At 43.6% G+C, this 16,962-nt stretch overlaps 1 protein-coding gene across 10 annotated transcripts in view; it reads left to right on the top strand.

Annotated features, from left to right (window-relative positions):
* Window positions 1-16,962, top strand: part of DTNB (dystrobrevin beta) — a 361,761-nt gene that overhangs the window by 288,213 nt on the left and 56,586 nt on the right. For 8 of the 10 annotated variants that reach the window (XM_030555069.1, XM_030555067.1, XM_030555064.1 and 5 more), the window contains 2 exons: window positions 4,237-4,333; window positions 9,275-9,295. In XM_030555069.1, coding sequence (XP_030410929.1) covers window positions 4,237-4,333; window positions 9,275-9,295 — 118 coding nt within the window. The remainder of the gene's footprint in view (window positions 1-4,236; window positions 4,334-9,274; window positions 9,296-16,962) is intronic. The other 2 variants (XM_030555072.1, XM_030555065.1) reach the window with 1 other exon arrangement.

Below are 16,962 nucleotides of genomic sequence, written 5' to 3'. Positions count from 1 at the left end.
AGTGCACTGGAGAGGTGGCCAGGCCAAATCTGAGTGAGTGGCATTGCAGCCCCTCGAATAAAGTGGCGCACAGGATCGCAGTGCCACTCAAATTTGCAGCAACTATAAAAAGTTGCCATGTGTGTTAAAAGTTTCAGTTTCCACAACAAAACTGCAGCCCACGGTTTTCATACAGCCTTACCTATAAGCCATTATCCAGCCCTCTACTGTAGCATTAAAGACTCTCAACACATTTATTAGCTTTTTGTATAGAAGCAGCTCAGCCGCATCAGTGCTTTTCAGTGCGCTGCTGACCAATATTTCCTTTGTCTCATCTGCTGGGAACATCTCAAGAACACAGTTCTTGAACTCTGGGCTGGAGACCCCTGGGGGCTTGGACACAACAGTGGTCTCTGTGTTTCCATGTTGAGCGCAATGCAGATGAGGGAACGTGTGAATGTGGCCTTTTGCTTCCTGTGCATAAGGGAGACAGATTGACCCCCAATTATGCCCATTCATGCTCTTTGAAGCAGAAAGGGAAGGGCTAGTGCACCACCAAGATGCTGATTTCTGCTACTCTCCCTCAATTTTCCATTGAAGATCAGGAGAGTGGGGAGCCAGGGCTGCAGTGATGGCAATTCAGAAGATGCCAGAACTAGAGGTACTTAGAATTGCATAGAGAGAAGGCTGGAGTGGACTGGAAGGATCCAGATTAAAGAAAGCTTGGGCTGCTAGATATCCCCATCTCCCCCCACCCACAGTTAACACTTTCCACCGCAAATTACTTTATATTTTATAGGCTGATCAGACGCTCTGACTAAGCAATTTAAATTTAATATAAAATCACTGCCGATAAAATCTGCAGATGACACAATGATTGACAGAGTGGTAAATAATAATGACGCCAGAGCAATCATACAGAGTGATCTGGATCACTTTAACCAGGGCCCATTTGAACAAAATGTGTTTTAATCCATCAAAGTACAAGGTCATACCTCTAGGAACAAGGAATACTGGCTGTATTTCCAAAATTCGAGACTGTGTCCTGAAAGCAGTGACTGTGAAAAGGATTTAAGAGTCATAGTGAACAAGCAACTGAACATGAGCTCTGGACCTAGTGCGAACGTGTGACAAAAGGGCTAATGTGACCCTTGGATGTATAAACTGGAGTGTAGTGAATAGGCATAGCAGATTATTTTTCTTCTGTGTATGGCATTGGTGTGACCAATACTGCATACAGTTCTGATGTCCACATTTTTACAATGTTGAAAATGGGAGCAAGAGCAGATAACAGTCACAAAAATTATTTGAGGTCTGGGAAATTGCCTTACAGTGAGAGACTTAAGCTAAATGGGCTGAACTCCTTATCAAAAAGATTGAGAGGTGACTATGTTGTGTAAGTACCTTCAGGACAAAATACCAGATTTTGAGGATGGATCTAGACTGTTCGCAGTGGTAGCAGATGACAGAACAAGGAGCAATAGTCTCAAGTTGCAGTGGGGGAGGTCTAGGTTGGATATTAGGAAAAGCTTTTTCACTAGGAGGATGGTGAAGCACTGGAATGGGTTCCCTAGGGAGGTGGTGGAATCTCCTTCCTTAGAGGTTTTTAAGGGCAGGCTTGACAAAGCCCTGGCTGGGATGATTTAGTTGCGGTTGGTCCTGCTTTGAGCAGGGGGTTGGACTAGATGGCCTCCTAAGGTCCCTTCCAACCCTGTTAGTCTATGATTCTATGATACTAAAGGATTCTTGGAAAAGACATAATGAGAACTGCTCTCTGGAAGCTGAATCTAAACAAATTCAAATGAGAAATGAGGCACAAATGATGATTAACCATTGGAACAAACTACCAAACGAAATGGTGGATTCTCCATCTCTTGATGTCTTTAAATCAAGACTGGATGCCTTCCTGGAAGATGTTTAGTCAAACACAAGTTATTTGGCTTAATACAGGGCTAACTAGGTGAAACATTCTCACTTGTGATATATAAAAGGTCAAACTAGATGATCTAATGATCCCTTCTGATCTTAAAATCTATGAATGACTCTTGGAAGTCAGGAAGTTCCATGCAGAATTCAGATATTTTGAGGCCAGACTGGGCCATCATGATTATGTAGTCTGACTTCCTGCATAACACAGGCTAGAGCAGTAGTGGGCACCCTGCAGGCCATGGGCCGCACACAGCCCGTTAGGTAATCCGCTGGCAGGCCACGAGACAATTTGTTTACATTGACTGTCCACAGGCACGGCCACCCACAGCTCCCAGTAGCCACAGTTTGCTGTTCCTGGCCAATGGGATCTGTGGGAAGCAGCACATGCCACAGGGACATGCTGGCCACTGCTTCCCGCAGCTCCCATTGGCCAGGAACGGTGAACTGCAGCCATTGGGAGCTGCAGGGGCTGTGCCTGCGGACGGTCAATGTAAACTAACTGTCTTGTGGCCCGACAGCAGATTACCCTGATGGATCGTAGGTTACCCACCACTGGGCTAGAGCATTTCACCTAGTAATTTTTGTGTTAAGCCCATAACTTCTGGTTTAGCTAAAGTTTAGAAAGAAATATAATCATGGACAATTCATCCGGTTCCTTGGTAAGTTGTTAATGAAATGTAATGGCTTATCATTAACATCATTGTTAATAATTTACACCTTATTTTTATCATTACTTTGACTAGCTTCAGCTCCCAGCCATTAGATCTCATTATGCTTTTGTCTTTTAGCTTAAAGAGCTCTCTTCTGCCAGAATCTTCTCTCTATATTGGTACTGCAATCCAGTCACCTCTACCCAGCAGAGCAAGAAGTCCATTCTGTTATATAATCTTGGTACTTTTATGGTTTGATTAAATACATACGATACTCCACCCTTCCATTTACCATAGTAATTGCAAACAATATTCAGTAGATCCATTTGGTTTTGAGATGAGATGTTTCTTTTCCAAGTTATTACTTTCACATTTTTCGCTTCTAAAATGAGTTGGTTACTAAGATCCTTGTAATGATTCATCCGTAGGTAGAGATCCATGAGGAAAATTTCCAGATTAAAAGAAAGGTCAAAGCCTGTGATAACATTGATTCTGTCTTTATCATAGACTCATAGACTTTAAGGTCAGAAGGGACCATTATGATCATCTAGTCTGACCTCCTGCGCAATGCAGGCCACAGAATCTCACCCACCTACTCCTGTATCAAATCTGTGTCTGAGCCATTGAAGTCCTCAAATCATGGTTTAAAGACTTCAAGGTGCAGAGAACCTTCCAGCAAGTGACCTGTGCCCCACGCTGCAGAGGAAGGTGAAAACCCCCCAGGGCTTCTGCCAATCTGCCCTGGAGAAAAATTCCTTCCCAACCCCAAATACGGCGATCAGCCAAACCCTGACCTGAAATTATTATATGGATGAAACCACAAAAATAAATGAATAATCCTCTCCTGTTACCTTTTTTTCCTGCAGTTATTGTACTATTTGTTCATGGTTTCAAATAATGCAACATGGCTTTCTTAGCACATAAAATAACGAGCTTTCTGACATGTGATGCTCATTTGATTCTAGGTTCCTGACTAGGAGACTTTCTAAATTTTCTTTGAAAATTAAAACAAACAAACAAGCAAACAAACACAAAGCCACTTTTCTCTCAAATCTGTTAAACATAAGACTTTCATTCTGGCAGGCTTCAGAATGGATTAATTTTCAGTACGCAGAAAGGAAAAATTCCCTTCTCTACCTGCAGATTGGCTTGTGTTGTGTTACCCTCTACACAGGTTCGGTTGCAGCAAATGCTTCACAAGTTGTATGTCAGATTATTGGATACAAGTAGCTCTGTAAATTCTCTGTTCAGGTTAATGGCATTCCATTGTCTCTTCCTTCCAGCACTCTGCACCCTGTTTTCATTTTTTTGGTGGTTCAGTCTGACTTGTCTTAAAGAGCTGCTGGATGCCTGGGTCTGACAGCATCATTAAGAGAATGCTGGCGTTCTTTTCAAATGGCATTGGTTTAAAAATAGTGCTTCCCACCATTATAATTCTGACTTTGTGTGTCTGTATTTCATAGTGAAAAATGTGATTGTTGCATGCCATGTTACAATAGGAGTCGTGGTTAGCGTGTTATGTTTTGCTCTGATTTTGTTCACTTTAAGTGGGAGTACTACACATAGTGAAATATAACAGCGTGGTGTATATGCCAATCAGCCAGCTCTGTGAATTTTCCTATGTGCCCTGAAACAGCCAGAGTTTCTTTTGACACTTTCTTCCATGTAACTTGAACAGGCAGAGAAAGGATGAACTAGAACAGAGAATGTCTGCACTTCAAGAGAGCAGAAGGGAACTGATGGTGCAGCTTGAAGGGCTAATGAAACTGCTCAAGGTAAACACCTTTGTCTCAGACCTTCCTCCTTCCCTGCCCAGGCTTTGCTCTCACTGGACTGCTATATTGCTGGTGTCATTACTTCCCTCAGTGATCACTTACAGATAATCTTGTAAACAACAGTATGAACTTGTAAAAAGCCACTTCCATTTTGGCTCTGCATATTGGGAAGGATGGTTAATGTGCAGTTAGGTCCACATGCTGCTTCTCGTGTTAAAGTTGTTGAACACCCACAGGTTTTGGGAGGTGTGGGAGAGGGATGATAGATTTGTTAATTGACTAACCCAGAGGTCGGCAACCTTTGGCACGCAGCTCGCCAGTTTGTTTACCTGCCATGTCCACAGGTCGCCGTCCCAGGCCAATGGGGGCAGTGGCCAGCACATCCCTCGGTCCGTGCTGCTTCCTGGAATGGTGAACTGCCGACCCCTGTCCCTCTCAGATTTTGGAAGGCACTTCAGATTCTTAAACCTTGGGTCAAGTGCTGTAGCTATCTTTAGAAATCTCACATTTGTCCTTCTTTGCATTTTGTGAAATCTGCAGTGAAAGTGTTCTTAAAACAATCAACATGTGCTGGGTCATCATCCAAGACTTCTATAACATGAAATATATGGCAGAATGTGGGTAAAACAGAATAGGAAACATACAATTCTCCCTCTAGGAGTGCAGTCACAAATTTAATTAAAGCATTATTTTTTAATGAGCCTTATCAACATGGAAGTATGTCCTATGGAATGGTGGCTGAAGCATGAAGGGGCATATGAATGTTTAGCATATCTGGCATGAAAATACTTGCGATGCCGACTACAAAAATGCCATGCAAACACCTGTTCTCACTTTCAGGTGACATTGTAAGTAAGAAGTGGGCAGCATTATCTCCTTGTTTGTCTTAGCGAGTGGCTGAACAAGAAGTAGGACTGAGTGGACTTGTAGGTGCTAAAGTTTTACATTCTTTTGTTTGAGTGCAGTTATGTAACAAAAAAAATCTACATTTGTAAGTTGCACTTTCACGACAAAAAGATTGCACTACAGTACTTTTATGAGGTGAACTGAAAAATACAATTTCTTTTGTTTATCATTTTTTACAGTGCAAACATTTGTAATAAAAGTAATGATATAAAGTGAGCACTGTACACTTTGCATTCTGTGTTGTAATAGAATCCAATATATTTGAAAATGTAGAAAAAATCCAAAAATATTTAATAAATTTCAGTTGGTTTTCTGTTGTTTAATAGTGAGGTTAAAACTGAGATTAATTGCAATTAATTTTTTTAATTGTGATTAATTTTTTTGAGTTAATCACATGAGTTAAGTGCGATTTATTGACAGCCCTAGTCATTACGTAGGTGCAGCAAGTGGATTTCAAATGTTAATGACTTGGCCATTTAGAAGACAAAGAATAAAACTCTTTTTATTGGATGATGACCTGAAAAATGGAATTCCAGTTATCTTTTTTAAAAGTATAAGTGCTAATAAATAATAATTTACATGTTCAAAGCATAGTGCAAACATTAGGTGAATTAATCAGAGTCTCTGGGTACCAAAATTAAGTCATAACATAAGATTTCTTGACCAAAGTCTAAATTGGAAAACTCTCATTCACTGCTGATCTATATAGCATCCCCATAACCAACCACTCAGGCTGAAGCAAGAAAGGAGATTGACATACCCAAACTCTCACAGACCAGTTGGAGGAGCAAGGTCCAGAGCCTGAGGCTAACCACTGAAAACACCCTGCCCCTGTGCATTGAAGATAACTGTCAAGTAGCGATTGCTAGTATCTAATTTTGTAGTTTATATCTTAGAAAGAAAAATGTAAGAGGAGAAGTGTTCTTTGGTTTTGTGTGTTTCAGTTTTGGATGTCCATGTTAGAGGTGAAGGGCATCTGAAACTCTAGCTGAAGTCAAAGATAGTGGCATGCCTTCACCACCTCTAAAGGTCAGCCATGAAGGGACTCAAGTTGAGCACAGAAAAACAGAGGCAGCAAAATTAAACTGCAAATTTTATTATTTGCATTGTGGTAGCACCTACAGGCATGACACGAGGCACTGTCCCCACCACTATCCTCAAAAGGTTTAATTTAGTTTAACAAAGAGAAAGTTAAGAGGTGACTAGATCACAGTCTATAAAAGTCCCTACATAGGGAAGAAATATTTGATAATAGGCTTTTCAGTCTACCAGATAATCCTTAAGACGTTTCAGTGGCTGGAAGTTAAAGCTAGACAAATGCAGACTGGAAATAAAGTATACATTTTAACAGTGAGAGTAATTAACCATTGGAACAGTTTTACAAAAAGTATTGGTGGGTTTTCCATCACTTGCAATTTTTAAATGGTGAGTGGATGTTTTTCTAAAAGATATACCATAGTTCAAAAGGAATTCTTCTTCTTCGAGTGGTGGCCCTGTGGGTGCTCCACTCTGGGTGTCGGTGTGTCCCTACACTGGAGATCGGCAATTTCTCGCAGCAGTCCTCGGTCAGGGGAAGGGCACACACAGGAGTCATCCTGCCCACATTCGGTTCCTGAGGTTCACAGTAGGACCCAACCACTACCAATACAGGGTCCTTCCCTTCAAACTGTCCACTGCTCCGCGCGTATTCTCAAAAACGCTCATGGTAGTCGCAGCACATTTATGACGCAAAGGAGTCATAATCTTCCCCTATTTGGACGATTGCCTTCTCAAGGGTGCCAATCAACAAGAAATAGCAGGCATGTTGAAGACCACAATAGACCTGTTTCACCAGCTAGGTCTACAGATAAACTAAAAGAAATCCACCCTGGAACCAACCCAGCGATCGGAGTTTATCAGAGTTGACCTAGACTCCATACAAGCCAAGGCAATATTGCCAAACCCCAGATTCACTACATTGACCAATTTTATTTCCACGGTGACCATCAGCCCACAAACTTCAGTGAGGACATGCCTTCAGATTCTGGGACATATGGCAGCTACGACTTTTGCAGTAAAGTATGCCAGACTCCATATGTGCTGTCTACAGCACCGTCTGTGCACCCAGCAAACACTCTCTCAACAGATGTGTGACAATACCACTAAGGGTTATCCTCTCCCTACAATGGTGGACACAGCCAGGGAATGTATGCTCCGGGATTCCCTTTCAACAAGACCCCCCCATCAGTGACTATTTCAACAGATGCCTCCCTGATAGGTTGGAGTGCCCACTTGGGTCACCACAATGTACAAGGCAAGTGGTCTGCGACAGAAACCCAACTGCATATCAATCTCCTGGAACTCTGTGTGGTACACAATGCATGCCAACACTTCCTCCCACTCATACAAGAAACCTCAATCTCTATTCTCAGAGATAATGTGGTGTGTATGTTTTACATCAATCACCAAGAGGAGCCAGGTCTCACTCGCTATTTGTAGAAGCCATGAATGTATGGAACTTCTGCATCTGCAACAGTATAAACATCACAGCATCATACCTACCAGGGTGCCAAAGAACTACAGCCGATAACCTCAGCAGGCACTTCTCACAGGAACAAGAGTGGGAAATCCATGACAGGATATTCCAAAAATGGGATCACCCAGTAATCGACCTTTTCGCCTTAATGACAAATCACAAATGTTCACTATTTTGCTCCAGGGCAGGCCTGGCACTGGGATCGTTATGGGATCCTTCCTCATCCCGTGGAACGCATCACTCATATACGCCTTCCCGCCACTACCACTGATCCCACGGGTTATCCGCAAGATACAATTCGACAGAGCATACATCATTCTTATTGTCCCCACATGGCCCAGACAGACTTGGTTTCCATACCTTTCATGTCTAGCAGTCTGTGCCCCACAACCGCTGCCTTTCCAGACGGACCTCCTGTCCCAGAACAAGGGTCTGATGCTCCATCTAGACCCAGGAAAACTCCATTTCAAAGCATGGCTCCTCTCTGGTTCCAACATGGGGAATTGAACTGTGCGGAGAAAGTAAAACAGGTATTACTAAATAGCTGTCGCCTCACCACTAGAAATACTTACCGCCACAAGTGGAGAAGATTCTCCCTTTGGTGTCAGCAAAAACAGCTGGATGTGAACAAGGCGCCTCTATCTGTGATCCTATACTACCTACTAGAACTGAAGGAAACAAGGTTAGCCATAAGTTCTATTAAAGTACACCTGGCTGCCATCACAGCCCTCCATGAACAAATAGAAGAGTCTTCAATATTTGCTCACCCGCTTACATGGCTCTTTCTAGCAGATATACAGAACATGTACCCAGAAGTATACCAACCTGCACCACCATGGGATCTCGATCTTGTGCGCAAATGTCTCACAAGACCACTCTTCGAACCTCCTCTCCTTCCATTCCACTGCTCTGGATGTCTGACATTGTCCCAACTTGCCTTTTTTAACCTGATCAGTAAAGGTCACTGTGGGCCAGTGACAGGACGTCCCTGGCTATGGCTTCAGTTTGACAAAGACTGAAAGTGTGGCAGAGATGTTATGCTGGTCTGTCACAAGCACAGTACATCACTGAGTATTGGCAGCCTTCAAACAGTTCCATAGCTAGCATTTATAGAGTTAAAGAGGTATTTAGTTTAATCCTTCTTAGCTGAAAGGTTGAAGGCCTCAAGGAGTGCAGGTGTTGAATAGAGAGAACTGGTGGATCGTCTGAGTCCAAGGGAGGTGCTGAGGGCACTAAGGGTGTTTTGGGCGGGAAGGGGTCACTCTGAGATCTGCTTGGTTTATTCAACCTCGTAGCACAGCTGCACATTATAGACATAGATCTCTTTTTGAGACATGGAACAAACTGCATCTCTGCTTTCTCCCCACAGCTACTTCATCTTTGTTTCGTGTTGCGTCTACAATTTACTGTCTGCCTGTTCTTTCATTTCTTCTGTTGTATGTTTGCGCATTTCCTTTTAACATGATGATTAATATATCTTTGTTTCTCTTTTCACCTTTTTCTGTTGCCAACATTTGTAGGAAGAAGAGCAAAAGCAGGCAGTAAGTTGATTTCAGTGTGTAGTTGATCTAACTTGGCGGGGTTCTGCATGAAAACACAATTTTTGTCCTGATGGGATTGTATGTAAATGAACCATGCATTGCTAGTGTAAAGTCACCGCTATGAGGTCTTTCTCATTTTTAAAATTCCAAACCAGAACTCTGCAGTTCCCAGTGGAGCATGTTCTTCATAAAGTACTGTGAGCTTTCAAATTAAGTGTATTGCCTTGAGTACATGACCAGTGAGAATATTTGTTTGTTTTTTAGAAAAGTGCATGATGAACCAGATTGAAAAGGCAGATTTTCAGCTTGGTTTACTTCATAGTCTGACAGTTTCTCTGGATTATTTTGATAACTTTCTTGTCTCATTGAATAACCTGGAATTCGCCTGTTTGCTGTGTACAAGTCCATGCATGAAAACTAATTTTGATACTCTAGGCATGGCTTCATGTCATGTAGCCTTGATATAGTCTCACTAGACTAGTCTTTTGCACTCATTGCAAACAAAATGTGCAAACTAATGGGGGACAAGAATGTGTTTGCTGTTATTGATTTCCATTTCCATTCCCCTCCTACTAAAATTTAAATCCAGTGTTAACTTTGTGATCCACTCCAGAGGGAGCCCTGCTTCTTCTTTAAGGAACAGCCTTATATTCAGTTATTTTTCTTCAGCAGCACACGCTCTCAGCACACCCCAGCTGTTCTTCTCTGTGCACACAGAGTTATGAAGATTAACCCTGTGTTCACTTTGGTTGTTTATCTGCCATATAGACCTTACACAGCTTGAAAATATTCAGATAACTTATTTCTCGTAAGAAGATGTACCTATGTATACAGCTTCTATTGGTGAAGCTTCTGAGTCACGCCACATCAGTAATGTGCTGGAACTGACCCTTGGTGGCTCCTGGGAGCCCCATATTAAAATTTCTTCCCCAAATTGAAGGGATGATTCTGGTGATTTCCCTCCTTGTGCTAGAGTTCGCTCCTCTCTAGATGTGACTAGAGAAGATTTCCCTGGGGTTCATAAAAATACCTCTGCAAAACAACTTGTGACTTTTAGGAATGGACCAGATTACACCAAACAACAGGTAAGTACAGAATGTTTCCTGAGGGAAAAAGAACCCCAAGATACCCAGATGAGGTCTGTACTCCTCTGCCCCGTCAAATTGCAAAAGCCGAACATTGCCATATATTGTCATCATACTCAGGATAATTTTCAGGATTAAACATTTCCATGGAAGTGTAGCATAATTAACATTTGTTTCCCAGTGCCGCTGCCTCCTTCCTGGTTATTGTTTTAGTTGGCTTGTGGGGTCAGGGGTTGTGTGCTCTCTAGGGTTGCCAACTTTATACTGAAACTGAACACCCTTGCCCCACCCCTGCCTCGCCCCTTCTCTGAGGCCCTGCCCCTGCTCACTCCATTCCCCCTCCCTCTGTGGCTCACTGTCCTCACCCTCACTCACTCGCTCATTTTCACCAGGCTGGCTCAGTGGGATGGGGTGCAGGAGGGCTCTGGCTGGGAGTGCAGACTCTGGGGTGGGGCTGGGGATAAAGGGTTTGGGGTGCAGGAGAGTGCTCTGGGCTGGGACCGAGAGGTTCAGAGGGCAGGAGGAGGATCAGGGCTGGGCAGGGGTTGGGATGTGGGAGGGGGCCAGGGGTGCAGGTTCTGGGCAGTGCTTACCTTAAGCAGCTCCCAGAAGCAGTGGCATGTCCCGCTTCCAGCTTCTACGCAGAGGCATGGCCAGGTGACTCTGTGTGCTGCCCTGTCTATAGGCACCGCCCCTGTGGCTCCCATTAACCACACTTACCAGAGCACTCTGGCTTCCCTGTATGCATAGAAGCCAGAGTGGGGACATGCCGGCTGCTTCCCGGGAGCTGTGTGGCTCAGAGGCTAGCAGGGAGCCTGCCAGCCCCGCTGTGCAGCACCACCACTAGGACAGTCAACAGCCCGGTCAGTGGTGCTGACCAGAGCCACCAGGACCCATTTTTGACTGGATGTTCTGGTCAAAAATCGAACACCTGGTCACCCTACTGCTCTCCCCAGTTTTTGTAGATAGCTGGTTTGGCAGACCTTGATAGTACTACCCAGTGTGGTATTTGTATGAGGTGGATAAATATTTAATGCCCACTATATAGCAACAACTCTGGGCAATGTACTGGGCAGTGAACTCGTAATCGTCTGGTTTAATACATGGCCTGATTTTGATTTACAGCCTCTGGTTCAGGCCTCAGGTCATGCACTAGGCCCAGTGCTCCAGGCTCTCTCTCTACTACAGTTATTGAAACTCATTGTAGTTAGAATAGGAAAACAAATGAAAGCAGCAAAGAATCCTGTGGCACCTTATCATCCGACGAAGTGGGTATTCACTCACGAAAGCTCATGCTCCAAAACGTCTGTTAGTCTATCAGGTGCCACAGGACTCTTTGCTGCTTTTACAGATCCAGACTAACCTAGCTATCCCTCTGATACAAAACAAATGAAGAGATTCCCCAGTTGTTCTTCCCTCCTGTCTGCAGTGCACATACCCTGGAATATCATATTTATCAGAGAGGAAGTTTAGGGGGTGGGGAGCTCTTACTAAAGTGTTAACAGCACATTACTTCACTAGATAGTCCCGCTGCTTTGGAATTTATGGTTTCTGAGGCAACAAGGATTTGAAACAGCAGTAACCAAACTTAGACCAACCGAAGGCCATGTTAGTGACTTGTATTAAATAAATCTGAATGCAGTGCCTAGTTTGCAGGAACTGGAGCAGGTTGCAGCTGCCCTCATCTGTAATACAATGGTGCAACCTGAAAAAAACTACAAGTTCCAGTATGCATTGCTCTGCTTCGATCAAAGCCACTTAAATGAGATCCCCACATCCTATTGTCTCCTGAGCCCAGTAGTTTTCAGGAAGAGAGGGGTGGTCATGGTACTTCTTCACACTGAAGAGGAGAGGCGAAAGGCAGCTCTGGTTCTTATTGTAGAATCACTGGGCCATACACTGGCTTCTCTGCTACTTCAGTAAATTTACTGTCAGCCATTTATTCCAAGTATTCAAATAAACACAATACTGGAGAATAGAAGGGCTGATGCTTTGGGAGAACCCAGCTTAAAGGAACATAGTCAACTTGAAATCTAGTCAGTTTCAGCAAATACGTTTAAATTAGTTTCAGGCACTTCATTGGTTTTACCATCACAATGTCTTTGTTGCCCCTCGGAGCATGTGTAAGACCCTTACAAACAGGAAGAGTGATTGTCTATATCAGCAGTTCTCAAACTTTAGCAACCCAAAGACCCCCATTTTGAGTTAAAATTTTTCGTGGACCTGCTCAGCCCAGGCCCTGGCCCTCTCCACTCCTTCCGCCAAGTCCCCGCCCCACCTCTTCCCACCCGCACTCCTCCCTGCCCCTCCTCTTCACCTCTTTCCGCCTCCGAGCACCCCATCCCCGCTCCTCCCCCTCCCTCCCAGCACCTTCTGCATGCCAGTGGACAGCTGTTCCCCAGCATGCAGGAGGCACTGGGAGGGAGGAGGAGGGGTTGATCAGTGGGGCTAGTAGCCCTGGACAGGATTCCACCCCCTCCCATGAGAACACCCTGTCCCCACTTCTCCCCCTCCCTCCCAGTGCTTTCTGCACACCGCCCGCTGAAGAGCTATTCCCCAGCATGCTGGAGGTGCTGGGATGGAAGAGGAGGAGTTGAGGGAGGGAGGAAGAGAGTAGAGTTGATCAGCAGGGATCTAGAATGCCCTCACGGACACCCATCTGAGAAACGCTGGTCTATATTCCCAGTGCTGTCAAATGCACAAAATAAACTGAGAAGGGAAAGAGTGATTTTTCCCTATAGCTTTGAGTTGTAGTAATCTTAGGTGGTGTTTGTCATAAAACTAGGTAAAAAGCTGTCAGCTAGAAGCGTGATTTAAGTTGGCTGTATCCCTTTAAGGGGTAGCAATCACAGCTCAGAACCTTATGCGAAGTGGCCATTCCACACGTCTTTCCAGAATCAAGTGCCTCTCTACCTAATGACATTTGTCCTGCTTACACTCCAAATGCAATTTGAAATAGGCATGACTTTGTTCAAATTCATGTTTTTCAAACCTTGCCCTCACTGAGAACTATGCCCAATGCCAAGTTTCAACTTTCAAGCTGCTGTCATTTTTAACACAGCTCTGTACAAAAGGAATGTGGCTAGAGTTCTTTTAATCTTTGGAACTCAAAAACAGCAGGAGGGATTGCTCAAATTTTCAAAACATTCACCTTCAGAAAGAGACCCAGAATAGGAATTTTAATCCTAACCAATGAATTTTTTTAAAAACATACATATTGTATGTGAAAACAGGGCTAGAACTGAAACTGATTAAGAACCTCCACTCTAGAATTCACTTCTGTGCAAAGTTATGGTGGTACAATAGTTTTATCATGGACAGTTTAGGGAGAGTCCTGAGCTGGTCATGCTAGAAGGGTCACATATAATCAGAGAAGTGATGAGTTATGAGACTTGTTTTACCCTAAAAATATTATTTATTATTCCAATTTGTTGCTAATAATTTCAAAACATATAACAGCAACAGGAGCCCTTGGAAAAGGGCTTTATATGTTTCTATATCAAGGGTCGGCAACCTTCGGCATGTGGCCCATCAGGATAATCTACTGGCGGGCCACAAGACATTTTGTTTACATTGACTGTCCGCAGGAACGGCCCCCTGCAGCTTCCAGTGGCTGTAGTTCACCATCCCCAGCCAATGGGAACTGCAGGAAGTGGTGGCCAGCATGTCCCTGGCCACTGGGAGCTTCAGGGGGCTGTGCCTGCGGACGGTCAATGTAAACAAACTGTCTCGCGGCCCGTCAGCAGATTATCCTGATGGGCCGCATGCCGAAGGTTGCCAACCCCTCTTCTATATATTATGGTGCTATTGGTCTCTTGTTCAGTGTGTATACAGTGAAAAGGATGGCAAAGAATTGTTGTAACCCTTTGCAGGTGGACTCACAAATTTCCCCTCTTTTCACTTCCAAAACAAAATGGCCATTAACAGTTGTGGTCATTTTCAAAAAACAACAAATAAAATAAAATAAAATTAAATTAAAAATAAAAACCACAGTCTCCTGTCCCCACCCTTCCACTAAAAGTATCAGGCTTTCAGTTCTTACAGGAGGTGTAGTAAGTTGAAACTTCCACAGTAAATACCTACGATAATATGGCGGGGGTAGAGGGAGGAAGTGCTGGTTTGAAAAGGTTCTGTATAAGCTGCATAAATCCTCTGGCTGACAGAAATAGCAGCCCTGAAGCAGTACATGCTATTGTTCATGCACTCTGTGAGTTGGTACGGTAGAAGAAGACTTTAAAACAGTTTATACTGTTTCCATCCCTCACCCTGGCAACATGCTTCATAGTCATAGGCACATGCATAAAACAAGACTTGCTCTGTAATGAGGTAATGGATATTTGTCAATGGAACCCTCTGTAGGGGTGGATGTCACGTGAAGGAGATTGATACCACACAATCTAAACAGTTATTTAACCAATTGCTTTTTGCAACAATTACATCATAAAATGTGACTTTTGTAAGAGACAATTCAGCTGTACGCCCACCTGTTTCCATAGTTGGATTTTGTTTTGTACACGTCCTTCCACTAGCCTGGCTCTAAATGAAATCTCCTACTGCCATTCTGGGTCAGATTACACCTCTCTACCATTACCTTTATACATCTGAATGTGTGACACCATTATTTAAGGATTCAGCTTTGTTGTATTTCCTGCAATATGCACTGCCTGGCTCCGGGGAATAGGATATGGAGCTTTCTAGGCCACCAATTCAAGACCAGTCCAGGTCAATTGTAACAAGAAGACATTTGCTGTAAGCCTGGTTCCTAGTGGTTCCATCTAATGGAAATGCCGGTCACAGCCCCCTTTGTTGACTATCTCAGCAGAGGCCACACATTCAATTAGGTATAAAGGCAGAACTTGCTTTCATAGGGGACTGTCTCTTCAACAATAGAGTTGCTCATTATAAATGCCAAGTTGCAGGTCTGACTTAGCAGCCAGGAGTGATGTAGGCAAAGCATGCTCATCCCCTGGGGGCATGAGTCATTGCATGCTCATCTCCTGGGAGCATGAGTCATTGCATGCTCATCTCCTGGGAGCATGAGCTGCTTTTATTGCTCCCTACCTGGGATGATGACTAAACACTGATGCATTATTTATGCCCTGGACAGATAATGGTAACACGTAATGCTTTTATAGCATTTAAAATCTTTAAAACACTTCATGAAATTAATCCTCACAACATCTCTGAGTTAAGTAAATATATATTGTTGTGTCCATTTCAGAGATTGGGAAGACTGAGAGTGAGAGATTGTTACATGTTCAAGACCAAATAGCAAGTTAATGACAAAACTGGAATTAGAAATCCAAAGTCCCTGGCTTCTGATCCAGAGCTTGTTCCAGTGAACAGTGTTGCTTCTCACTGCAAGTAGACACACATTAGTGTGGAAGAAACTTACACTGCAGCTGTTCCTGTTCTGTGATTAGATTACTTCTTTCTTCACTACTAGAAGTTGTGCACCTTACACCAGTGTCATATTCACATAGCACATTTTTAAACATCCAATAAAATAGAGCTCTGTGATACGGCTAACAGGATGGCCCAGTGGTTTGGGCAGTAGTCTAGGACTTGGGAGATTCAATTCCTTGTTCCACTGCAGACGTCCCGTGTGAGTTAGGTGGTGTTATTATTACTCTACTTGCAGAGAAATCAATACTAAGTGCATTTGTATGTGTGTCCATAACACTTTTCTTGCAGTCATTATACAAGCATGGGGGACTAATCAAAGCCACATGAATGCTATCTGGATCTAGCATTGGTTTATATGACACATGGCCCTTATTAATAGTAATAAGGCATTGTCAGCATGGGATTACTTGAGGTGTCATGAAATCCATTTCACTGGGAAGAGGATTGCTAGCACATGGCAGCCATTTGGGGCTACTTTTGTCATCTGCTATGCAGAGTGTATTGCTCTCTTTTGACTCTTTCCCTTGCAGGGTGCTCTCCCTCTTTCCACCTCATTTCCTCATCTGTGCTCTCCTTTGCTAGCGGGTCCTGGCATATCTTGCTAAAGCACATCATATGTAGCAGAATCACCTAGATTTGGTCTAAAATAGCACAATAACCCATTTGAGCATAAACTGCTCTGCTGCTAACTGTATTGTAACTTTATGTCTCTTTGAGGTGAATGGTGTCATTCAGATTACCTCCCTCACCCCAGTTTGTTCTCTGTTTCCCCACACCCATGCACACACTCTGTCCAGACCCATAGTGTAGACATGATGCACCATCTCAAAGCAGGGTTTATGCAAGTGCAGTTTGGTCTGATAATGTATCAAAGTGACATGCATCTCTAAGACTGTCTAACAGGGGAATAATATTTTTGCATTCTGCATCAGTGCCCAGTCTGAAGATCAGGTCCAGAGTATAACTAGCTGTGTGTGTAGGTCCACAGTTTATCTGAGAGAAACCAAAGGTGTAAAGGTACTTGGAAGTTTGGCCCTGAGTAACAGAGAGACACTGTCAGCGCTACTGTTGAAGTCACTTTCACAACATGTATCACCATGGCTCTATCAACTTTTCTAGGAAAACGGCCGGGTGTGTTCTTAATCGATTGACGAATGGCTTTGTTTCAAGGGAATT

This window comes from Gopherus evgoodei, chromosome 3 (assembly GCF_007399415.2).
Source record: "Gopherus evgoodei ecotype Sinaloan lineage chromosome 3, rGopEvg1_v1.p, whole genome shotgun sequence".
Taxonomy (NCBI): domain Eukaryota; kingdom Metazoa; phylum Chordata; order Testudines; family Testudinidae; genus Gopherus; species Gopherus evgoodei.
Note: the sequence above shows the minus strand (reverse complement) of the source record. Positions and strands in the feature narration are given on the sequence as shown.